Here is a 26,222-nt window from a genome sequence, read left to right as displayed (position 1 = left end):
GTGGGTCGCTGTAATTTATAAAAGCCCTGTTTTCCTCTCTGGGCTCCCTGTCCGAGTGAGTGTTGGGTCAGAACGTTTGTACCTGGTACTGGGCTCTCCGGACAGAGTGGGGATTCTGTTGGTGTACCGCTGACCAGCTGTCTCCCTGCCTGAGCTCATGGAGGTAGTCTCGGATTTGGTTTTGAGGATTCCAAGAATGATTGTTCTGGGCAACTTCAACATCCATGCTGAGGCTGCGTTGTCTGGGGGCGCTCAGGACTTCATGGCCACCATGACAACCACGGGGCTGGCACAACACATGAATTGGGGCACACACTCAATCTGTTTTTTTCGATTGGACAGGAGGAGGATGATTTGAAAGTGAGGGATAGATCACGTATGCCCTGGTCATGGTCAGATTACTTCCTTCTGAGGTTTAGTGTCTTAGTGGTTACACATCTCTGCAAGGATGGGGGGAGGGCTATAAAAATAGCCCACCCCTATAAAAATGGTCCATCAGACTGATGGATGCCTGAGGGCTCTGGGGGATTTTCCAGCTGGTATGGCAGGTGCTCTTGTCGAAGCTCTAGTTGCTCTCTGGAATGGAGAGATGGCTCGGGCAGTTGACACAATCGCTCCCAAGTGCCGTCTCCCACAAAGTAGAGCCCATGCAGCACTTTGGTATATACTGAGCTGAGGGTGATGAAGCAAGCTAGGAGAAGTTTGGAACATAAGTGGAAGAAAACTTGGTGAATGAGCGAACACAGGTTAGAGCTCATTATCGAGCCTACTTGGTGGCAGTGATGGAATAGAAGAAATGCTTTTTTCGTCCACCATTGCATCCTCTCAGTGTCATCCAGCAGGGTTTTCCAGGTGGTGTGGGGCCTTTTGAAATCTTAGGTACTAGAACCCTCGGTAGCATGCTGTGATGCAATGCACAGCACTTTGAGTGTAACATCTCTCGCATCTGCTATGAGTTGGACACTATGGCTGATGCAGGACTATTGGGAGTGGTGCTGAGTAAAACCTGATCTAGTTTTGCTGGAGGAGTTTCAATTATTGGTTCCCAAAGATGTGGACAAGGTGTTGAGTAGAGTAAACACATGCATACTTGACCCTTGGCCTTCATGGCTTATTAAATCTAGTAAAGAGGAATTTTTTAGCTGGAGACAGCAGGTTCTTAATGCCTCACTGAGAGAGGGAGTGGTCCCAGCTTCATTGAAGGAAGCTATTATTCAACCACTCCTAAAGAAACCCAGTCTGGACCCAGAGGATGTAAATAACAATAGGCCTTTGGCCAATATTCCCTTCCTGGGCAAGATGCTTGAGTGTGTAGTGGCTGATCAGCCCCAAACACACTTGGAAAAAATTGACTATCTAGATCGTTTTCAGTCAGGCTTCAGGCCTGGCTTTAGAACAGATACTGCTTTGGTTGCCCTGTGGGATGACCTTTACAGAGAGAGCGGGGGTGGGGGAGTGCAACCCTGTTAATTCTCTTGGATCTCTCAGTGCCTTTTGATACTATTGACCATGGTATCCTTTTGGATAGGCTGGCCAAGTTGGGCGTGGGAGGCACTGCTTGGAGTTGGTTCCACTCCTGCCTCAAGGCCCATTCCCAAAAGTTGGTGCTAGAGGATTACTGCTCAACCTCTTGGCAATTATGCTATGGGATTCCACAGGGTTCGGAACAGAACAGGTAGCTTCTATGCCCTCCTCAGCTTTTCTGTATGCATAGCTGCAAATTGAAAGGCAAAACAAGGTGGAAGCCAAACAACTCTTAGCTCATTTGAAGTCACTCCAATTTTGCCCAAGCACGCGCACATGTGTGCACACACATAAATAGTTGCTGTGGCCAATATCTGAAGACATTCCCTCTCCCCCATTAGCTCAGCATTGCATTGGGTTGGCATAGAAACCATTATCGGGGCAGGCATATCACAGTAGCAGTTATACAATCCCCATTTTTTAAAAAAGGAGATACTCCTCCACAGGAGGATGTGTGTGGGCCACAAGGGACGGCTGGCTGGGGAGGCATGGAGCCCACTCACATCGAGTTTAAAGGCAGCAACTCCCTGAAGTCAAGGCAGCAGGAACATGGAGACCTGAGCTGATGTCAAGCAGAGGCACACCGCTGCTTCGAGGACAACTTTTGAGGAATGCTCTATTTAGAGATGACACCACTTGCATAATCACTGCTGCATTTTGATCTCCTCCATATGGATTTGTTCTTAGGGATGCTTAGAGAAAAATAAGCCTAGGATTTCTCCCTCCCCCCTTTTGAAATAACCAGTCCTTGAGAAGCACAACTACCTGGGACACAATCAAGAAATGTTAAATCCAGACGGATAAAGCACAAGCTGATTTTTAAGATAACTTCTGGGGACTCTCCTCACCCCCTACAAACCCACACACAACACAGAATGCCAAGGTTGACTGGCCAGAACACTCTCTTCCATGACCTTGGCCTGCATTAAGTTGGATTTCAAAAAAAGCCACATCAGATGCAACAGTGCCTGCATATTATGTTGGCCGACTTATTAGCAACACTGTGGAGTGACACAGCAGCTGCTTGATAAACAATAATTATCCCTTGCACACACTCTAGGCCTGCAGAATGTCATTCCCTGTCATCTCTGCATCTGATGCACTAATAATGAGCCTTTTAGAAAGACCCTTTCCCTAGATATCAGACTCCATACATAGGAGTTGCCATGAATATATATTTTGCCATTGACCAAAGATATATGACTGAAGACCAGAAGGCAAAGGCGTTAGAAATATTTTATTGTTACCACCTGCATTGCTCCTGCTTTTCTTGTTTCAGGAGCCACACTGTCCAGCACACAGGAGTCAGCCATGAGATGGAAATATCCTGTTCATGGACAGCAACTAGAGGGGCTGGAATCTTCACAGAGGCAGGATGACAGCTCTAACTCCACCTGGCTCCAGCCAGAGGCCACCAACAGGGAAGTCACAGAGGACAGCAATCTAGTTAGCTCCCTGGATACTCTTTAAGGGCACTTTGCCCATCTGCAACACTGTCTCCCGGAGGGCTGGCAAAGGCTAAGCTTTACTATCTCTTTTTGTTCCTGCACTTATTGGCAGTAAAGGACGAGACACTCTCCCATCCAGTCATCACAGGCATTGGGATGAGGTGTTAACTGGGCCCTGTGGAACTCCTACAATTCCTTGTAAGAGGAGGCTAGGAGTCTCTGCAGTACCCATGACACTAATGGGAACAGCCGGATGCTCTTTGCCACACACCCTTCCATTTGCTCAAAAAAGGAAAATCAATGAAACCAACCCTGAGCAACGGAACGGCGGGGGGGGGGGGAGAGTGCACGCACACACAAACTAACACGTTCACTCTCCACCATGGTGATGAACAGGCAAGGACAGAACTGCCACCTGGTGGATAAAGAGAATATAGCAGTATTCATTCCAGTATTCCGAACTGGCAGCAGGCAAACTATTTTAAGAAATCACAATATACTTCCCTTAATTGTTTAGATCCCAGAATGGTTTCAAGACCAATGGTGCATGTGAGAACACCACCATCACAGAGAGTAGGACTTGAAGATGAACCATAGAAGGGCTCCAGATGTGGCATTAAGGAGCACTGCCCTGGTAACAGACAAGTAATTGGAACTTGTCCTGGCAGACCACTCTGAGTATCAGGTATTTCAAACACAAATCAGCAAGGCCCCAGCTGAAAACCCACTGGGGAAAAACATCACATTCCAAGGTGCCAACTTCCCACAATGCTATTGCACATATTTTGCAGAGAGTGTACAATTCTACTTTGAACGAGATCAGGTGGGAACTGGGAAAGCAGTTAAAGAGAGAAAGCCTTTTCAGCTTTAAGCTGTTGACTCCACAAACAAAAGGTCAGTGAGTGGGGCTCTACGACTGGTGTAGGTCAAGTCTTGCTACAGGACACATTCAACAAGAGCAACCCTCTCAACTTATTAAAATGCCTAATCACAGAGGATGGCTACACTATCTCAGCAGACCCAGCACAGAGGCCATCTGGCTCTTACGGATGGATAATCTGAGATAAAGCCAAGGTGGACAGCACCTGCAAAGGGAGCTCAGGTTTAAGGGTGTGTGAAGCCATCAGACTTTCAATATCCTGCAGGCTAGTCAATGACGCCCTAGGCTTCCCTGGGATCCAGTCCCTTCCAACATTCATAACAACTCAGGTCAATATAATTAAAGGGGGCCGGGCCGGTTGGATATGTACCCTCACACGGATAAGTATTGACATGCCACATTCCTGACCCCGAGGGAGAGTAGAAACAGCAAGGCGCTCCCACCCCTGAAAAGGAGAGGAGCACTTTCAGTTCCAGCCCACTGCAGAAATGCCAACGGGCTGGGAAGGGCAAGAACCATCAAAAGCTGCTTTGCAACTATCAGGAATATCTCATTTTGACAAGCTCCTAGAAACTGAACTCTGTTCAGTATCACCACAATATGTATTTTTGGAGGCAAGAGAGACAAGATGCGAGGCCTGGGCAGGACTTAAGTACAGCTCATTAGCAAGGATTTTGCTCCTTCCCCGGAAGCAAACAGGCCATCCATTTTCTAGAGACCGAGCCCAGCAGCCTTGCATTGCTGCCTGGTGCATAGAACTGGCACTGCATCCATCTAAGGAGCACTCTCAATGCAGATACAAGACTCTTCTTGTATCTTCGCACACTGGCAAGAGCCCAAGTGACCACTACCAGCAGAAGCAATGCTCCCATCTCAGAGTCAAATTAACAGATATCGTCCAGGTACAGCCTGGTGCTCAGAAAAATCCATTCCTGCAAGAGCAGCCCACTCAGAAAAGCCAGAGAACTGAAGAAAGTCAAGAGGAAGACTGAGGAGGTCCCCAACAGTTTTCCCCTCAGTGTAGCAAAAAGCTCATGGCTGTTCCTAGCACCCACCAGTTCAGAAGGGCACCAGGGGGGCTTAGGCAGAGTTAGCAAGAGGCCGTGCTGGTGTCCGAGGCAGGACTGCCGTTCAAATCTGGTCTGTAGAAAGCATTTGGCTTCAAGGGGTTGAGAGTCACCATTTAATCCAGAGTTTAAATTACAAAAAGGAGTGCACGCAATACAAATAATCTTGATATGGGAACAACCACCAGTTGCAGCTTCCATTCTGTGCAGGAAACCTGCTCCAGCATGGCTGTTGAGTGCCAGCCACGTGGGACACCACAGCGGCCTCTCACACACCCCAGGTGTGCTGGGATTCCAGAGTTCCCCGCAGGGATCTTCCAGGAAGTGGAGTTAAGATGCTGCCACCAATTCTGGCTTTGGTTTGATTCTGACAGGTGATGTCTCTGTGAAGAGAAGGGGGAAAATTACATAAAGAGGCAAGAGTGAAGCTCAATTAACTATCTAGTGACATTATACTATTTCGTTTGGCTCTCAGTTTTGAGCCCAGTTCTCCCAGGCAGAGGTCTGCTCCGATCTTTCCTTCCTTGGAGATCAGAGGGTTTCTCTCACAGCACTTTCCATAGTAGATCCCTCTCTTTGGCCCCTGTTTAGGGAAGATCTTAATTCTCCCTTTGAAACAGAGCAGGAATGTTCTCCTAGCAGTGCCACGGTACAGTTCAACAGCTATGCAGTACCTTCCCAGCAAGATGCCAATACACCTTGGAGGGGCTAAGCCTGGGCAGGAGAGACTCTTCATGCTCATTGGAACTTCAGTCCTAGCCTTTTAAAAGGGAGACAGAAGCAGTGGAAAGAGCTTCTGCCACAGTCAGAGAAGAGTTGATGCTGCCGCAGCCATATTAAAAAACCCCATTCCTGTCCCTATGAAAACTCCCTTTCCATTGTGGAAAATCATCCCCGCCCCCTGGCCATCATGAAAATATTGGCATATGCCGGCATCTACATACATCTGTCAAAGAAAGAAGGGTAAGCTATGCAGACAGCTGCAAATGATTCACATCATATAATGTCACACGCTCTGTTAATAAAAGGCAGCTTTTGTTACTTGTTTCTTTAGAGGCACAGAAATCTGTATGCCAGCACAGTCAGAGTATGCTTAATTACAGTGACTGGTGACTGTCAACCCCAAATACTTGTGCTTTCATCTGATTTCTTGAGGGTACAAGTTTCAGGGAAATCTGAAGGGGAATAAACACCCAACCTTGATAAATAGTTCAGAAGCACAGGCAGGTTCTTTGGGGGCTCCTGATGGCCAGAGTCTAACATTCCATGCTCTGTGCAACCTTCCAGCTCCCTGCCCTGCCACATTTGGACAGCACCCTACCCGCCCACAGCTCTCTTCCCCAGGGGAGTTCCTTACACCTCCCTAACTACCCTGACATTATACAGTTACACACACACACACACACACCACAACAGGGATATGGCTAAGAGACCGACTAGTGGTGTGCTTTCTGTCTGAAGGAACTGGTTAACACTGAATCGTAGGCCCTCACGTCAATACAGAATTTGATGGGTGGGTAGGAAATGGGTGAAGGTTTCAACATGAGCTCAGCGCCGCTGCAAGATCCCTATTGATTCTTTGTGTTTCGTGCTTTAATAGGAGAAGCAGGTGACTGTATAATGGCATAAAACTAATAAAACATTACTCCTCAAAAAGGTTACCCTCTGCAACCCACTCCATCCCAGTAAATGAGCGCTAGTGTGTAGCACAGTGGCTGAGACACTGGTACCTACTGAGCTACAAATTGCGAAGGATTTTACTTGTTTTACTTATCTCTACCATGAGCTCATTAGATAGCCTTAGGCAAGCCACTCTTTCAAACCCTCAGCCTTCATCACCCCCTCATCTGCATAATGGTACTGACTTGCCTTACTCGGCTGCTCTAAGGATAACAAGTCAAGGGCTTCCTCTCTAAAATAGTACCCTAAAACGAGTGAAATGACACACATAGGGCTACTCTGGACGATACCTTACCAGCCTACGTGATTAGGAAGGGGACATGCTCGGAGTGTGCCAGTCCCAGTGTCTTCTGCAGACATCATCACCACCCTGCTAGCATATCCCTTTATCATGCAAATGAGGCTTGTATATCTGAATGGCTATTCTACATGTGCTCCACTCATCTAAAGTATATGACATATTCCCCTTCCTAAGCGCATGGGCCAGAAACGCATTATCTCAACTAGCTCTAAACACTGGGAGGGCTGCTATAAAAAGGTAGTGGAGATGCTGAAAGAGCATGGTATACTCCTGCTGCTTAACACAGGGACCTGCCAATCTGCCTCTTGAGCATGGGATGCAGTCACGGCCAAGATGGCCTCAACTGGTTGTGCTCAATGGTGGTGGCGGCGGCAGCAGCAGCTGGGGGGCGGGGAGGAGAGAAGAGAACTGAACAAGTAACTGTACCTGGAATTTTTTCTGGGAGGGGCTCTGAGGGAACCTCTGGAAAATCAATCTGTTCCTGCAAGAAAACAAGGCATACTGTAAAATTAGTATTCTGTGATGACACAGAACTTTAAACTGTTTTTCCAGATGCCCAGGAAAGTGGCAAGGAAGGACATCATTCCTTGTTCTACTCCACCCTTCCCCAACCAAAAGTTGAGCTGGTTGGGTTCTCAACTTTTGCTTCCAGTTGAACAACTGTTTATTTTTCTTGAAAATGTAATTGATAAAACTGCTTTGTCTCTTTCCTCGTTCTGCTGGCTTTGCTTTGTCCTCCAGATTGTAAAAGAAAGCACACCAAATAAGAAGAAAACCGCACACACGTACACTGTGGCTCCTCCCCTGGCCAGCGTCATCATGTTGTGTGGGAGCTGACCTGAGAACACAGCATGCCCTCTTGCAGGATTATAGCCAGGGCAGAGATTTCTCCCTCTACCTGTGGACCTTTCAGCCAAATCTGTGCTGGAGTCTGAGATTAGCAGGCACTTCAAAGAGTCACCAGCAACCACCCACCCATAGTTCCAAAGATGCAGCCCCTTCTGCCTCAGGAGTGCCCATCGCCCTGCAGGAGGCTGCACAACGTGGGCCCTCCCGTTGTGGCTGGACTGCAACTCCCATCATCCCCGATCACTGGCCACTGTGGCCGAGGAGGATGGGAGTTGTCATTAAAAAGCAAACAAAACAGCTGAAGGGCCACAGTGGGGCAGCCCTGCCCTACAGTGAATCGCCAACAAGATCCAGCAGCACTCTAGTTCAGCCAGAGTTCATCAAGAGCTCAAGAAGAAAATGCTTAGGAGGAAAGGGACCAGAACATCAGAAGAGCCCTGCTGGATCAGGCCCAAGGATGCCCATCTAGCCCAGGATCCCGTTTCCCACCGTGGCCCACTAGATGTCTCTGGGGAGCCCACAGGCAAGGGCAGAGGGCACGTCCCCATGCCCACCACGGCTCCTCTGCAACAGGTATTCAGAGGCCTCTTCCAGAGTGGTGAAGGGCAAGGGCATGCCATTCTAGAAAAGCAGGGGCACTGCCTTGAAAGAGTAGTTTCATCTAAGGGACAAGGAAGCAAACTGTAAGTCAGCAGGGAATGTGGTTCAAATATCCAGCTCCTGTATCTAAGCTGTCTGCGTGTGACCTGGCAGACTCCTTGGGAGGCCCAGAAAACACATGCAGGCAGCTATAATTAAGATATCTATAGCAAGGTCACAGCATCTGCCAGCTGCACAGGATGGAAAAATCCCACAACCTGAAGAAAAATTACCACTTCAAAATGCAGGTCAAGAGCTAATTACCAGGGTCGGGGATTAACACTCACCTGAGTGATGGCATCTAATTCTGCTAGGATGGCATCTTCATCCTCTTCAGTGAAGCTGCCAGCCACCATCTCGTCTATTTGCTGTAAAGGAAAAAGAGCAGACAGGCCACTGAACACCACAGCAGCAGCAAATCCAAGGGGGGTAGCAAATGAGCAGTTATGGGGCAGCACAACCAGGCACCCAGTAAGTGGGGTATGGAGCTATCTCCATCCCAGCTCCATAGCTTTGACTTCCTACGCTGAGACCCACCCACTTAGCAGTGTCCCTCTACTGGAGGGATGCATAACTTCAGCCCTCCGGCTGCTGTTGGACTACAACTCCCATCATCCCCACCACAGTGGCCAACAGTCAGAGATGATGGGGGCTGTAGTCCAACATCTGCAGGAGGGTCGAAGTTGTGCAGCCCTGCTCTACTGTTTGAGGACAGGCAGGCTATGGAACCTTGTTTATTCTACCAGGCCTTGCTTATTAATTTATTTTAAGAGACTTCTATCCTGTCATTCTCTTAAAGAGACCCCAAATGGCTTACAACAAATATTAGCACACATAACAGCCCCTCCACAATAAAACCATAAAAGCAATCATAAACACAATAGAATGTTACAACAGCAACCAACCACTAGAAGACTGCTTTTTAAAGTCACGTTTTCCACCTGGTGCCAGGGTGAAATGCTGCTGGGCCTCAGTGAGGGTGTTCCAGACAGATGGCACCACCACTGAGAAGGCCTTGCTCCTAGTGGATGCCCACAGCACACATACTTCAAAAAAAAAAAAGTCCACTGTTTATTTTCAGGGGCAATTTAGTTTTTACACTGTGCATGTTTACTGTGATTTTGTGGTGGTAAGCCACCTTGAATGCTCTGGTAGACAGGCAGGGTAGAAATCCTGCCCAAGCCTCTCTAATGCTCCCATTTATACATACCCTGCAACTTCCCGTGGGGACTTTCCCCCTGTATGAGAGCGGGAAACTAGTCAGGAGGCACCTCTTGGTCATGAAAAGGTCACTTCCAGAAAGAGCTATCCATTCTGAAACTGCACACCCCCTCCCTCCCACATTCCGTGAGAGCCTTACTTCACAAGCAAAGGCTGTCTCAGATCTAAACGGCCTATTTTAATCTCCGCTTCAGTACCAGGGAATAGCCCAGTCTACATTTGCATGCAACATGCCAAAGCATACTAGCTTTTCCTCCAGTAAAGAATCCAGGTGGCACAACACACACACCTTTGGCACCCAACTGAATGGGAGAGTATGTTATGAGAAGACACAGTACAATTTTTAGAGACGTTCCAAGATGACAGGAGGCAGTACCTACCCTCTGGTACTCCACAGCTTCCTGGGTCTCATCCATGATCCTTTCTACCTCTTCTATTGACATAACCTGCAGGAGAAGGAGAAATCCACATATCACATGTCAAGAAAGCTGGCCTAAAACAGCCTATATTCAGCCCGGAGCCTGGCTCATACCTACCTGGTGCATCCTATTTAAACACTCGTTGCCAATTTTGAGGCCTTCAATCACTTTCATCTCGATTTGGGTGAATTCAATATCCTGGACCTGAGGGAATGAGAAGACAACAGAGGGGTTAGGTAACACTGTCTTTCACCAAGGGATAGCAAGCAAAGTAGCCAACTGGAGCTGATACAGGGGCAGGTACTCCATTTCCCAGCTGTCACTGCAGAGGCAAGCAAAGCAGGGACAGAAAAACAGGCCTGCACAGCGCAGGCCAATGACATACTTTCCCTGGCTTCTGCACAGCACTGCAATGCCAGATCTTCCCTGTTGGGTCACCGCTTGGCAGTGGTGGCTGTAAAGTTTTTCTATTCTGCCTTGTCAAAACTTCGGGGTGGCTTATATGTTTAAAGACAAGACAAATATCAACTAAAGACCAACAGAGCAGCAGTTACAACTCTAAACTTCTGAAACTCTAAAAGCAAGTGCCAGTAAAGGAACAGTAAATAAAGCTATGTTTACCTGGCACCTAGAACTCATAACAGTGGGTCCCAGGCACACAGATGGCGAGCATTCCAAAGCATTCCATGACCACCACAGGAAAAGGCTTGTCCTCTGATCACCACTTGCCTAAGGCAGGGGAATTTCAACTGCCCTAGGTTGCTACTTTGCAGAGGAGGAGCCTCTAAGTTTAACATGCATCTTTGAACAGGCCACAATGAAGGCGACTAGCCCAACATTACTGCAGCATCAATAACAGAAAGCTGGTTACCTGAATCCTTGGGTATATGAATCTCATTAGCAAATTATGTACCCTCTGTATATACTGGATCCCATCCCCCATGGAGAATTAAGGAAGAAACCAGTTTAGATAAGCCTGGCAGGGTCCAAGTAGTCTGCAAGTACAAAGTTCCTCGTGTGTTAGGAAGTTAAGGGCAGTCATACCCAATTCAGGAGCATACAGATACCATAGCTTTAGAATCCCTGAAAATCATGAGGCTAATTATGATTTGCAGGTGTCTCTAACCCTGCCACCTACCATGTGCTCCAGGTTACTAATTTGGTTTTCCGTTTTGTCCAGCAATTGCTCTTGATATCGCTTTTTCTTCAACAGCAATTTGGCTTTCCTAGAGAGAGAGAGAACAACACAGACTGTAGTAGAAAGACCCTTGGCGCCTCTGTCCCGCCTTGCTGATCTAGACCAAAGAGCTATCTATCTGGTCCAGCACTGTTTCTCCAACAGCACCCCATAAGATGCCTCTGGAAAGACCTCAAAAGAAGGCATGATGGGGCAAGCTATCTCCTGGTGTTGTGCATCCAGGCAGCAGAAACAGACTGCTTCTAATCAAGAAAGTCCATTTTCAGACATTAGGGCTAACAGTAACCGTTACACTCGTTCAAGCATTTTGATCTTTTAAAAAGTTACCTGTGCTCATGGCCATCGCATGAGCGATTATCTGGCAGTGAATTCCATATGCCAAGTTTTGCAATGCATGAAGTACGCCCTTTTGTCTGCCTTCAGGCTCAGGGTAATCAATTTCATTGGATGACCACACTTTGGTATTTTGAGAAAGATCGGTTTCTCTGCTGTCCCAACATGCACAACTGTGTAAGTCTCTATCATGGCAGCTCTTTGTCCTTTTGCTAAAGTGCCTCAGCTTCTTAATCAATAATGCACTCCTTCCCTCTGATATTTTTGTTGCCTTTATTCCCTCTGAACCTTCTTCCATCTTTACTATACCCATTCAAAGGTGATGGAAACAAAACCTGCCTACAGTACTCTAGCTATGGGCAGACTGGAGCCTTAAATATAATGGCATCCCAATATTTGCTATTTAATTTTTAACTCCACATAAAATCAGATAATCTTAAGAGACCTGATGCCAGGTGTGTTTTTCACAGCACCACTGCAGCTGCTTTACAAGGCTTAGAACTTTAGTCAATTACTAGTTGTGCTCAGAAAAAAGTGCTGAGTTTTCCCCTAGTATAACATGGCATTCAGAGCTTACTTCAGTTTTACAAAATGATCCTGCCAGTTGTTTTACAGAGTATGAGGCTGGCCAGGAATCATCAAAAGGAGGGCAGGCACTCTCCAGAATGATTCAATAAAGGAACGTGTGCTGATGCCAAGAGAGACTGTCAAAAACTCCCATTAGTCCAAACCCTGTCACCCACTGTACTTATGCTGCTTTAGGAGCATAGGAAGCTGCCTTATACTGAGTCAGACCATGGGTTCATCTAGCTTAGTATACACAGACCAGCTGTGGCTTCTCTAAGGTTCTCTCAGCCCTATCTTGGGGATGTCAGGGAGGGAACTTGAAAACTCTTGCTCTTCCCAGAGCGGCTCCATCCCTTAAGGGGAATATCTTACAGGGCTCACACTTCTAGTCTCCCATTCATATGCAAACCAGGGTGGACCCTGCTTAGCAAAGGGGAAATCCATGCATGCTACCACAAGACCAGCTCTCCTCCCATGGAGAGTTTACGGCATTTTAAAGAGTGGTTTAAACCACTCTTATAAAAGGTTTTTTTCCTTTTAAGCATAGCTGAATATGGTTTTACTGCTAGGGGAGTTCTCAGCTAGGTGGCCAGATTTGGCTTTTAAAAAGCCAAATTCTGGCTTATGGCCCATTTGACCCACAAGTATACCCCTTAGGTTCTGGCAACTCTGGTTCTCAGCCATACTGCCTTGAACTGGAGATGCCAGGGACTGAACCTGGAACAAGCAGAACATTTTCCTTGCCACTGAGCTATTGTGCAATTTGAGCCAACATAGCTACATTTCATTAGCAGCAACACTTCAGCCCCAAATAGTACTCGTTCAGACATTCAGTGATCTTTCCACATGATGTACTCCAACTGTTTCTGGGGCATATTTCCGTGGAGAAAATGCTCAACCCAGACCAACCACGAATACAGCTGCAGCTTCGGACAAGCAGTTTCTGTAGCTCCTATGATAACAGGAAGAGCTTCTGGATCAGTGGCCGTATTAATGGATAGCCTGTATAATATACTACGTTCTCCACCGAAATGCATCCCGCATTGCTTCTTGGCCGAATGGCTAAGATCAAGTGTAGAAATGTGTCCCAGGGAGAGCTGGAGGGGGACGCTGCAGTGGGAAGATCTTGACTGAGACAGCTTATAAATCAGTGACAGAAAGTGAGCGATTCACACTTACTCTTTCTTGCCATCTTTCAGTAGCTGCCGAGCAACAGTCCTCTCCCGTTCCAGCTGCAAGAATATCCTTTTTTGATACTGTTTTAATTTGTCCCGCTGCTGTTTCAGTTGCTAGAGAAGAAAGGAAATCTGCAATTAGATGACACACTCCCAAACCTTACTACTACAGCCACTGGCAAGTGGCGTCGATCTCTCTCTTTAAAGCAGACCTAACTATAATACCAGAAGTCTCGTTCCTCCACCCACTTCATTATTGTCATTGGTGACTTGCTACAGGAGCAGCCATAGAAGTTGAACATTACTCTCTCAAAGTTAAGAACTATTTGATTACTATCAGCTTTCTGGTGCAGCATGTTTTATGTTAAGAACACTACCAGTGATAGTGGGGAAATATCCTACCTTTTTAGGCATCAAAATGCACACAAGGCTTTCAAAATAAATTACATTCAAAATAAAATTTACATATGTGTACACACACATTAATACATTAGAACACTTTAAAGTAAAACAAAAGGGATTTTAGCAATGTCATTTTAATTAAATAATAATAATAATAATTTAATTTAATTTAAATAATTTAAATAATAAGGAGAAAAGAGGCCTTGAAGAATATATAAAGGACAGTGAAGAAGATGCACTTAAAATGGTCAATAACGAGAAACTATTCAACACCAATGAAACAAAGCAGGCCTACAAGAAAGAACAAGTCAAGAACTGAGCAGAAAAATGGAAAAATAAGACACTGCATGGTCAATATTTGCACAATATAACTGGAAAATCAAACATCATCAAGACCTGGCAATGGCTTAAGAATAGCAACTTGAAGAAAGAAGAGGGTTTAATACTAGCTGCACAAGAACAAGCACTAAGGACAAATGCAATAAGAGCAAAAGTCGAAAAATCAACAACAAACAGCAAGTGCCACCTTTGTAAAGAAACAGATGAAACAGTGGACCACCTAATCAGCTGTTGTAAAAAGATCGCACAGACTGACTACAAACAAAGGCATGACATGGTAGCAGGGATGATACACTGGAACATCTGCAAAAAATACAAGCTACCTGTAGCCAAAGATTGAAAAAGTTGGGACCATAAAATTGAAAAAGTTGTAGAAAATGAAGATGCAAAAATATTATGGGACTTCCGACTACAAACAAACATCTGCCACACAATACACCAGCTATAACTTTAGTCGAGAAGAAAGAAAAACAAGTCAAAATAATTGACATAGCAATGCCAGGGGATAGCAGAATAGAAGAAAAAGAAATAGAAAAAACAACAGAATACAAAGATCTACAAATTGAAACTGAAAGGGTGTGGCAGGAAAAGATCAAAATAATCCCAGTGGTAATTGGCGCCCTGGGTGCACTCCCAAAACAACTTGAAGAGCACCTCAACACCATAGGGGCCACAGAAATCACCATCAGCCAATTACAAAAAGCCACTTTACTGGGAACAGCCTATATTCTGCGACGATATCTATAACAACAGCAATAACATTGACAATAAAATTCAGCCATCCCAGGTCCTTGAGAAGGACTCGATGTCTAGATAACCAGTCAATAACACCTGTCTGACTGTGTAAACAACAACAACAACAACAATAAACTTTATTTGTTAGCTGCCCCATAACAAATTGTTCTCTGGGTGGCTCACAACACAACATTAAAACATGAAATAAAAACATACAACACATTAAATCATAACAGACCAAAAGGGGGGAAAGAAAATATACAATACAATACAAAGCAATTTAAAAACTCTTATTTTTTTTAAAGGTCTCAGAAAACTTGCATGAACACCACAGCCTTCATGGCCCTTCTGAAGGTGGGCAGCAAGGGGTTAAGTGTACCTCTTTAAGAAAGTCATTCCATAATTTGGGTGTCACAGCTGAGATCGCCCTTTTCCTTGCAGGCACCCGCTGTATCTCAGACAGTGGGGAAATGGTGAAAGAATGGCCTCCACAAAGGAGCAAAGGTCACTGGCAGATATATATGGGAAGAGATTTTGGGGCAAGCAAAACCTGTACAAAAGAGACAGGCTGCTTTTGAACCAAGATGGAATCGTACTGCTGGCGTTTAAAATAAAAAAGGTTGAAGAGCAGCTTTTAAAATGACGCCTGGGGTATAGCCAACAGGAACTGGGCAGTACCCGGTTTGGCAAATGCCACCCCTTAAGGTGCAAAAAGATTCAGATAAAACAGAAGGGGACAGAGTAGAACCACGTAAACAGCAGACGGAAGGATGTGCTAGCTGGTCAAAGAGATCAAAGAGCCAAAAGAAAAATAGCACACACCAGGTAGGAAATTCAGCATATAGGTGCTTATATGCCAATGCCAGAAGCCTCCAAACCAAGATGGGTGAGCTGGAGTGCTTGGTTGCTAATACAGAAATAGATATAGTGGGCACAACAGAAACACGGTTGAACAGTGAGAACCTATGGGACACTGTTATCCCTGGATATACACTCTATAGAAATGACAGGGAGGGGCAACTTGGAGATGGAGTAGCACTGTATGTTAGAGAAGGGATAAAATCTAACACGCTAGAAAACCTAGGAGGACTGGAGTCCTCCACAGAACCCTGTGGGTGATACAAGGTCTGAAAGGAAATGTGCTACAGGGGACGTGCTATTGCCCTCCAGATCCAGACAGTGACTAGGAGTTGCAGAAGGAAATCAGGAAAGTGTCAAGGAGAGGCAGGGCAGTAATAATGGGTGACTTCAATTACCCACATATAGACTGGGTAAATTCAGAGTCAGGTAATCACACAGAGGTCAAATTTCTAAACACGCTGAATGACTGTGCCCTAGAACAGTTAGTCATGGAACCAACCAGAGAGAAGGCGACCTTGGACTTAATCCTGAGTGGCGCCAAGGACCTGGTGTGTGATGTCAGTGTCATGGAACCATTTAGGGAACAGTGACCATAGTGCGATCCAATTCAGCATACATGCGGGGAGAGAATCACCAAGGAAGTTTAACACAAACTGTGAAGGAACGAGGCCTAGACTTCTTGGGTTTCTGTAAATAAGCCCCTTATTAATATTCCCAAACCTCTTATTGTAAATAAGCCCTGATGAATGATTTGTACTATATTATATTCCCCAAACTTCATTATTGCAAATAGGATTTTGTGGTTGCAAATCCCTGTGCATGGAGAAGGCTGGCAGGGTCAAAAGTTCCTTCTTGTTTCACTTTTGGTATAGCATTTTGACAACTGATATTTTTGTTTGTTCTAACTGGATGGCTTAAAAAACTGTTGGGCCAGAGAAACTCTATATATTGGTAGTGTTTTGAGAGGGGAGAGGGAAATCAACAGAGTCCTGAGAGAGAGATTCTTGGAAGCCAGAGAAGTAGAGTCTGCTGGAGAGAGTCAGAGCTGAAGGTTGAAGACGACGGGGTTCTGCGGGGTTAGCCCACTCTCCCTGCAGACGGGCAGCCGCTCATAGATGGGCAGCTGGATTGGCTTGCCGGCTCTATCACAGAGCCGGCGGAGGCTGCGGGGATTGGGGGCCACGCAGCCCCCAGAAGTTCCAGGATGCCCTGCACAAGCATGCAGGGCATCCTGGAGAGACCCCCGAGGCCGGGAGGCTGCTTGCAGCCTCCCAGTCGGGGGTCTACTTGTATGTCACCACGCGCCACGGTGACACACGAGCAAAGAAATCAGGTTAACGGACCGCTCGCTCTGTTAACCTCATTTAAGGGGAGGGTGTTCTAGGCGGGCTAGCTGCCTTGGAAGCACCAGGCTCGCCTACAAGTCTGGTGGTTCCCACGCTCCACAGAAAGAGGGCTAAGCTCCCTTAGCCCACTTTCCGTGGAAATAGCCTCACAGAGTCCTGGAAGTCAGTCCGCTGGAGAGAGAAACTCAGCTGAAATCACGAAGAAGAAAGAGAAGAGCCAGGCTGGACTGAGCCCCAGCCCTGTGCTGCAATCAGAACCGCAATTTTCTTGTAAAAACAAACTAGAAGCTTGTTGATTGTCTCCACCCCACGCTTATAAGCCTTTCCACACTACTGAGGGGGTTTTTTTGTTTTTGTTTTTGTTTAATTTTGAAGGGCTATTGTAGTGGACCCAGCCATGCCAAAAGTCCACTTGGTAACAGTGGTAAAAAGGTTAGGAGGAATAGAGGGCTGTTCCTCCACACAGAAACGGAAACTTCTCTCAAATGAGGAGTTTGGTGAAAAGAAAACTGAAAGGGAAAATCAGGAGAGTCACTGAGCTCCAGAATGCATGGAGTTTACTTAAAACCACAATACTAGAAGCCCAGTTAGAACGTATACCAAAAAGGAGGAAAGGTACCACCAAAACTGGGAGGATGCCAGCATGGCAAATAGGTAAAATTAAGGAAGCTATAAAGAGGAAGAAGACTTCCTTCAGAAACTGGAAGGTCTGCCCAAATGAGGAGAACAGAAAGGAACACAAACTCTGGCAAAAGAAATGCAAGGAGACAATAAGGGAAGCGAAAAGAGAGTTTGAGGAACATTTAGCCAAAAGTATCAAGGGCAATAACAAAAACTTCTTTAAATACATCAGAAGCGGGAAACCTGCCAGGGAGGCAGTTGGACCGTTAGACAATGAGGGAGTGAAAGTGATCATTAAGGAGGATATGGAGGTTGCAGAGAAACCAATTTATTTATTTATCAATCAATCAATCAATCAATCATATTTTATACCGCCTGATATGTAAATCATCAGGCGGTGTACAAATTTTATGGAGGTTGCAGAGAAGCTAAATGAGTTATTTGCTTCTGTCTTCACAGCAGAGGATACTTATACATTTATTTAATTGTTAAATTTGTATACCGCCTTTCATTAAAACAATCCCAAGGTGGTTCACACAAAAATGAAAAACAAGACTATAAAAATGACACAATTAAAATATTAAGCTAAAATATAAAACAAATCTGACTGAAAAGATTTAAAATATAAGCATAAGAACTGTACAAAACACAAAGAAGCAGCAGTAGAGACAATCATATAAAAGCCTGGGTAAAAAGCCAAGATTTAACATGCTTTCTAAAAACTGAGATGCAGACCAAGGAGCGAATAGCCACTGGGAGAGCATTCCAGAGTCTGGGGGCAGCCACAGAGAAGGCCCTGTCCCGTGTGCATGACTAGGATCAGGTGACAAGGAGAGATAGAGCTGAGTGTCATCTGCATATTGCTGACAACTCAGTCCAAGTCCCCGGATGACCTCTCCCAGCTGTTTCATGTAGATGTTAAACAGCATGGGGGACAAGACTGACCCCTGCGGGACCCCACAGGCCAATGGCCACAGAGCTGAGCAACAGTCCCCCAGCACCACCTTCTGGACCCCTCCCCCAGAAAGGAAAAGAGCCACTCCAACACAGTACCTCCGATTCCCATACTCAAGAGGCAGTCCAGAAGGATATCATGGTCAATGGTATCAAACGCCACTGAGAAGTCCAGCAGAACCAACAGGGACACACTCCCCCTGTCTAGTTCCTGGTGTAGGTCATCCACTAGAGCGACCAAGGCAGTTTCAGTCCCATATCCGGGGCAGAAGCCAAACTGAAAAGGGTTCAGATAATCCGTATCATCCCAGACCCTCTGCAGCTTGGGACGCCACCACACGCTCTATTACCTTGCCCAAAGAGGGAAGGTTAGAGACAGGTCTATAGTTGTCCGGATTGGAGGAAATCAAGGGAGGGCTTTTTAAAATAATGGTCTTACCATCGCTTCCTTGAGGCATGATTGCATCCTGCCCTCCCTTAATGAGGCATTAATAATCACCTCCAACCATCTGCCTGTATCCTCCCTGGCAGCTTTTATTAGCTATAAAGGGCAAGGGTCAAGAGCACACGATGTCACCCGCACACTGCCCAAGATCTTGTCCACATCCTCAGGCTGCACCAAATGAAAAGACTCCAACACAATGGGACCAGATGGTACCAGAGGCACGTCTGCCGGAACTGCCCAAACCCTGGAGTCCAGGGCAGCACGGATGTGAGCGACTTTATCTGCAAATTGACACGCAAACTGATCACAACGGGCTGCAGATTATTCCTCTCCCATTACCTTGGGGGGTAATGTGTGGAGCAATGTCTTTGCTACATGAAACAGTTCTGCTGGTCTGCGCTGAGCAGATGCAATGGAGGCGGAGAAAAAGCATTTTGTGTGGGTGGGTGCGGCCACACTTGGGAGTACTGCATACAATTCTGGTCACCCTACCTAAAAGAGAATACTGTAGAACTGGAAAAGGTGCAGAAGAGGGCAACCAAGATGATCAGGGGCCTAGAGCACCTTCCTTATGAGGCAAGACTACAGCATCTGAGGCTCTTTACTTTGGAAAAGTAACAGAATATTCCACCCCTGCAGAGGTTTGAGGTAATTGCTAGCTTAAACCCAACACAGAAAGGATCTGTCCATGACAAAGAGATCTTTTCAGGCTTCCCTACCCCCAGATCACCCTCCAACCACCCAGACCAGAAAACTAGGTCGGGAATAAGACCTGACACATGTGTAGAGCCAGATATAATCTGAGATAGGCCCATAGTAGTCATGGAGGCCATGAAATCTTGAGCTAAGCCTGATGGATGTTGAAGTTCTCCAGGACAATAAACCTAGGAGCCTGCACTTCTGAGATCACCTTTGTCAGCTAAGGTAGGGGGATTGTTGGGCAGCAGGGTGGACAGTACACGAATATAATCCTAATCTGGTCTCCTTGGCCTGGTCTGAAGTAAACACACTCAGAACTGGCAGACTTCTGAACTGGGGACGTGGCCAAAATGGAATCCCTATAGACCAAAGTGACCCACGCATGAAGTCTAGATTCCTGTTTCATCCAGAAACCTGCCAGGTAGAACTGGGAGAGATTCACACTTCTGTCACCCCCACCCCCACCCAAATCTCAACATCAGACGTCAAGCCAGTGTCCTCATCTCACCTGGCATTCAATAGCAGCATACACAGATTCAACAGGTAGCCGATATGGCCACTAGAATTCTCAAGACTGGAGGAAGGAACGGAAAAGAAATAGCATGGAAGTATCTAACTCCCTTTCTCTTAACCTTGCCTGTCCTATGTCCCTGGCTGTATTTTACAAAATCTGTGTCATGAACCAGAAGCATCCACCAGGTGTGGACAGGGCTCAAACCACATACATTAAGGGAACATGTGAGGGCAAATGGCTGATATTAACACTAGCATTAGTGCTGTCATGTGAGGGGAGGGGGGAGGCAATTTTCACCATCTCCCCTTCCTTCTGAAGTCCACAATGTCTCCCATAAATATGTCCCTGGGGGCTGCACAGCCTCTACATTTTTGGGAGGAACAATGGGTTTCAGAGGGAAGGGGAGATCCGTGAAAATTGACCCTTTCCCCCACAACAGTGCAGGTTAGTCTGGATGTCAGCATTGTTGCACCAGTGCAGTGCTAGTGTGGTTGTCAGCCAGTAATCCTAAGTGTGAGGGAAGTATATTTAAGTGTGAGGGAAGTATATAAAATATATTTGTTTGGCCTGGCCTTTCGGGGCTTTTAAAAATGTCTTAATTTTTAATTTGATTTAGGGTTTTTAATTACTTAACACCCCCCCCCCCCCCGGCCTTGTGCAGAGGGGAGGGAGTTTGTCCCAGCCTGTCCTGCACGAAGCCCAAGAAGGGTTCCGTTTGACCCTTTTGGTCAAGGGGCAGGGTTTCGGCCAGGACCGACCGATCCCCGCCCCATTCTCCATTCTCTCTTCAGTTGGGGCCAGGCAGTCACAGGAGAAGGAGCTCTCCCCTCCTTCCCTCCCCGGTACAGAGCAGGTCTAGTGACTGGCTGCCTGAAGGGGCCGAGTAGGAATTTTTTGCTCCCAACGCATTGGCCACTGTTGGGTTTTTTTTCGCCTACTCCGTTCTGTGTCCTGGGTGCGTAGTTAGAGTTAGGTCGGCCACAATGGCAGGAACAGTGCGGGCAGGGTGGTAATTTGAGGGTTAGAACATCGGTGAGCACCCTTGGATATGTAAAAGGGGTGATTGGTTAATCGCTCCTTTGTAGCCTGTGTGGCACGGGGAGAATGATTGCCACGAACCCTGCTTCAGGACTTCTCCAACCTTTGGGCTGTGTGGTCCGGGGTGGACGAATGCCTAGAAGTATCCAGATCCTCTCTTACAGAAGGGGGTGGTCGGCTTTGAAGGAATTGGGTGGAGTGTACCTGCCCATTCCCGAGCCAGGGTGTGTCGCCCAGTAGGGTGCTGGGTAGGACTGGGTAGAGTTCTGACCTGCTTCTATTGGCCCACACTGTTCTCTAAGGGTGATTAATCACCTGGTGTTCCAGTCTGCCATGCCTTGTGTAATAATTAACAAAGTTGTGGCCCTTTTCTTCCATACTAAGTCTACGTGTCTTCTTGAGCTGGGGTCTGGGGACAATGTTTAACTTTTGTTTTAAAATGTTTTTAAATTGTTGGTTGTGTTATTGTTTTTGTTTTAGCTTTTCATTGTTTTATAAGTTTGTTTTAATTGTAAACCGCCCTGAGCCATTTTGGAAGGGCGGTATATAAATCAAACAAACAAATAAATAAATAAATAAATAAGTATAAACAGAAAAAACTGAAAGTGAAAGCAATTGCCCAAAATTCCTGCACTAAAAGGCTCTTAATACAGGGAAAGAACTTCATTCAACCTAGGCGGGATCTACAATTTACTGAGCGGACATCAAAAAACTTGTGGGTGTGCGCATGCCTTAGAGGGAACACTGTGTCCCAGATCCAGGGCACCAACAAGCCAAACGGTCATTGTTTCAGTGGCCTTACTGCTGAATCTCCAAAGCACATCAAAAACTTTTCACTGAATGTGTAGATGCTACCAGCTTCTTGAAAGGCTACTTTAGCTAACTGAAGGCTCAAGAGAGCACTGCAGAATGCTTCATGCTGGAATCCATTAACTGGAAGACCCCTGCTAACTGAGCAAAGAGGCACATTTTTAAAAGTGGTGACTCTCCTAATTGGGCAGAGGGAGAGCAACTGGCCCTAACCATTCCCAGCACAGCATCCCTCCAGTGGCTGCTGCTGGAGTCTGTCTTATGTTTCTTTTTTAGATGGTGAGCCCTTCAAGGACACAGAGCCATTTTATTTATTTATACCTATGAAATCCGCTTTGGGAACTTTTGTTGAAAACTGATGTATAAATATTCACTGTCGTATTCATAAAACATCTGGGTTAGCCTTCAAGGAGGATTATACTTCTTGCACAAAGCAGTCACCTTAAGTGGCACAGCAAGGAAATGCTTGACTAACAAGCAGAAGGTTGCCAGTTCGAATCCTCACTGGTACTATATCGGGCAGCAGCGATATAGGAAGATGCTGAAATGTATAATCTCTTACTGCGCCGGAGGAGGCAATGGTAAACCCCTCCTGTATTCTACCAAAGAAAACCACAGGGTTCTGTGGGTGCCAGGAATCGAAATCGACTTGACAGCACACTTTACCTTTACAAAGCAGTAAGAGGCATTCTTCCAAGGCCTGGTTCACTCAGTTGTTCGACTCTGGGTTAGCAACATTAGCTTGACTATACAAACCTACACCAAGGCAGGAATCTCAGATTCATCTTGGGCCATAAATCACCTTGGCATGGGTTCACACAAGCATGCTAATGTTGGTAACCCACATTAAAACCAGATGGTGTTAATCAGGCCTAGGAAGAAGGAACGTAAAGCCTAACCTCAGGTTCTCAGTGTGTATAGCATTTAAGACAAAAGCTATATGCACTGAATGCCTATCTTCCTTGTGCTATTAAAAACACAGGGCTTCCTCATGAAACACAGTGTCAATCCTTGCGGGAAGTAATCAGTGGGATGCCTTATGGGTACGCCACCATGAATCTAACAATGGGTATTGAATAACAGCATGTCATTACACCTTAAAGCAGGGTTTCTTAACCTTGGGGCCCCAAATGTTGTCAGACTACAACTCCCATCATCCTCAGCCACAAATGCCATGTCTGGGGATGATGGGAGTTGTAGTCCAACGACATCTGGGGGCCCAAGGTTAAGAAACCTTGCCTTGAAGGGATTCAGTTGTGTAGATGAAGAAAATGGAATAGGTTAGGCTGAAGACAGGCCAATTATGTGTCTTTCCGGAATAACACATTTATAAACCACTGCCTTATATTCCATCCTTGTCACAGCTTTGCACCCTATCAAACATTTCAGCAACTCTCAGTATTCCTCTAGCTTGCATCCTAGTCTCTCATGATACCTTCCTCTCAGATCCCAACAACCCCTCCAGCATTCTAGCTCCCCCACCATATAGTATTGTCATCATTGCATATGCATTAGTACATTATAATACACAAAACACTTGTAAGTTTGTGCTTCCATTTCACAAATTAAAATCTTAAGCCAAACAGCATGCTTGTGCTTTCAAGTCAGGGCTCTCACACAAGGCGTGCTATCTATCATTAGTCCAGTGAGTCCAAAGGACTCACCACCATACTGTATCCTCACTCCGCCAACCTTGCATGCAATGTTCTCTCTAATTCTTTCATCTGTGTGTGGAATGAGTTTTGTTCTGGGTGGCAGTATCAAGGCAGTGTGCGCGCACATGTATTCAGAGTGGGACCTTCCTGATTAAACCTGAGTGGGATCTAAAATTAACTGAGCGGACATTAAAAAATGTGTGAGCGCGCACATATGCGCATGCCTTAAGAGGGAACAGTGCTTGCATGTCTCAAAACTTATTTTGCTGCCCTTTCAACTGTCCATAGACTTGATCTTATGGGGTAGGGAATATGATGCCTTTGGACAACCTCAGTGTTAAACAGATGTCTTTTTTCAGCACTTATGCATTTAATTATTAAGAATATCTACTTTCCCCAAGATCTCTGAATAGAGAGGAATTGCAAACCAAGTGAGAATTAGAACTTGCAAAGTTCTTTTGAACTCTTACCCCCTTCACTCTTCTTAAGGGGGCCTTGTTATGTTTATCTTGCAGAAACTTGGCAAAAGGGTTCAAATCAGGAAACAAAAGAGCCTCCCAGAGCCAAACCCACTCACTAAACCATGTCACTGGACTTCAGCTAGTGATTAGGGGCCCAACAGGAGCTTGCAAGCTGACCTAAACTCACAAGGGGGCTGCTGCACGCTGGTGTGTTCCACCAAGGAAACCTGCACTCCTTAGGTTTTGCTGGGCTGGATTTCTGACAGAGAGGAGGACAAAGATCCTTTATCCTGAGCCTTTTTGGAAGGGCAGTATAAAAATCGAATAATTAAAAAAAATTAAAATCTCCAACAGCTGTGTAGAAAGAAAATATACGGGTGGACTGTTCTCTCCTAAAGAAGCGAAAGCTCCCTTTCCTGTATAACTATTAAAAATACCGGAGCCCCGCCCTCCTTTGGATCTGGTCATCCTCAAGAGACGAGAGAATGGGTACACACACACACGCATATGTATGCGTGTAAAAATATATAAATAAATGAGAACTAGAAGAGAGCCCCATATTGCAATTTGGGGTGAAACCTGGGTCTGCTACTCCTCCTGCATTTATAGTAAACTGCCTGCCAATGGGTTTCGGCACCGGGTCAGTCCCCCACAGCCAGCAGCCACGGCACTTTCCTTCTCTCTCCCCCGCTCCACCCCATCCGTGGCTCTCACCAGCACAGCCTTGTCCTGCTCGGTGACTCGGCTCCGCCGCTTTCGCCCGAACAGATTCCCCATCGCCACGGCCCCGCCCGCGCGGCGGCCCGGGCCTACACTGGCCCCACCCAGCCCCGGCTTCAGTATGGCGGCCACCAAGGCTCTACCCTAGCGAAAAAGCGAACGCGGAAGAGGACGGGCTAGGCAGCCGGACCAAGATGGGGAGGGCTCTCAAGGAAGCGGGCGGGACTTGTGGGTAAAACAGAAAAGGAACGGGGCCAATAAGGGAGGGGCGAATATTGTCGCTCGAGGAGAGCGGCTGGTGCTTAAGTTCCCACGCCGCCCGCCTGGACGCGGTTCCCGAATCCCGGCTTGTCGGGTCTTCAGGGTGGTTTGCGAAGTACACGGATATACACGTTCATCCCCCCCCCGCCCCGCCCCGCCCCATACTTTCTTGAATGCAGCCCACTTGAGAACGCTTTAGGCCAAAGCGAAGCCTTGGGCCGCACTGTGCAGGGCTTTCGGCTGTCCCAAAGCTTAACTTTGAGACGCACCAGAAACAGAATGCGGTTCCTGGTGTGTGCGCAGTTTGAAGCGGCGTCACTCCCTTGCAGCCCAACAAGCTGAGAGGCAGCGGTTGCTCACTGATTGCCAAAGGCATCGGGCGGGGTATGATTTGGGGTGGCCCAAAGCTCGCGTTGGGTTGTGGAGCCCCGTTCATTGTCGATGCTTCTTTTGAGATAGCGGCGAGCCCCTTTAGGACAAGGAACCTGCTGCTTCTCGTTGCTTTTGCGATGTAAACTTCTTTGAGACTTTTTTGTTGTTAAAAAGCGATATATAGTATATTTCTTACTCGTAATTTAAAAATGCATTTCCAAAGGGGCTGGAAAGCGATGTCACAACTGGGAACCAATATCAGCCTCACTGTGCTCTTGCTTCTAGGGAATGCTGAGGGCCAGAGAAGTCACAGGAAGCATAGCTGCTTGCTTGCTTGCTTCTTCTAGGAGTTAAAACTGTCCCATAGTACTACCAGGTTTGGTCTGGCAAATGGCAAAGAGATATCACCTCTCAACAAGAGAACATAGGAACATAGGAAACTGCCATATACTGAGTCAGACCATTGGTCTATCTAGCTCAGTATTGTCTTCACAGACTGGCAGCAGCTTCTCCAAGGCTACAGGCAGGAATCTCTCTCAGCCAAGGAAACGGGACAGAACGGGTGCCCTCATACTAGGGAACTGGAACGTTCCCCTCGTAATCAGGTTAGTAAACCTGTATGTCATTTATGCAATGCTCCTGCATAGGAATAGGGAGGGAAGACACGACCAAGAGGTTCACACAGATG

General features: G+C 46.5%; 1 protein-coding gene across 1 annotated transcript; it reads right to left on the bottom strand.

Annotated features, from left to right (window-relative positions):
* Positions 1 to 5,021: 5,021 nt before the first annotated feature.
* Positions 5,022 to 25,054, bottom strand: CHMP6 (charged multivesicular body protein 6). The gene is made up of 8 exons (XM_053300870.1): positions 24,896 to 25,054; positions 13,306 to 13,415; positions 11,167 to 11,254; positions 10,146 to 10,232; positions 9,990 to 10,055; positions 8,676 to 8,756; positions 7,327 to 7,381; positions 5,022 to 5,302 (listed from the first exon to the last, which is right to left on the bottom strand). The coding sequence occupies exons 1-8, from the start codon at positions 24,956 to 24,958 to the stop codon at positions 5,250 to 5,252; spliced, it is 603 nt and encodes a 200-aa protein (XP_053156845.1). The 5' UTR covers positions 24,959 to 25,054; the 3' UTR covers positions 5,022 to 5,249.
* Positions 25,055 to 26,222: the final 1,168 nt, after the last annotated feature.

Source organism: Hemicordylus capensis, chromosome 2 (genome assembly GCF_027244095.1).
Source record: "Hemicordylus capensis ecotype Gifberg chromosome 2, rHemCap1.1.pri, whole genome shotgun sequence".
In the NCBI taxonomy this organism is placed as follows: domain Eukaryota; kingdom Metazoa; phylum Chordata; class Lepidosauria; order Squamata; family Cordylidae; genus Hemicordylus; species Hemicordylus capensis.
Note: the sequence above shows the minus strand (reverse complement) of the source record. Positions and strands in the feature narration are given on the sequence as shown.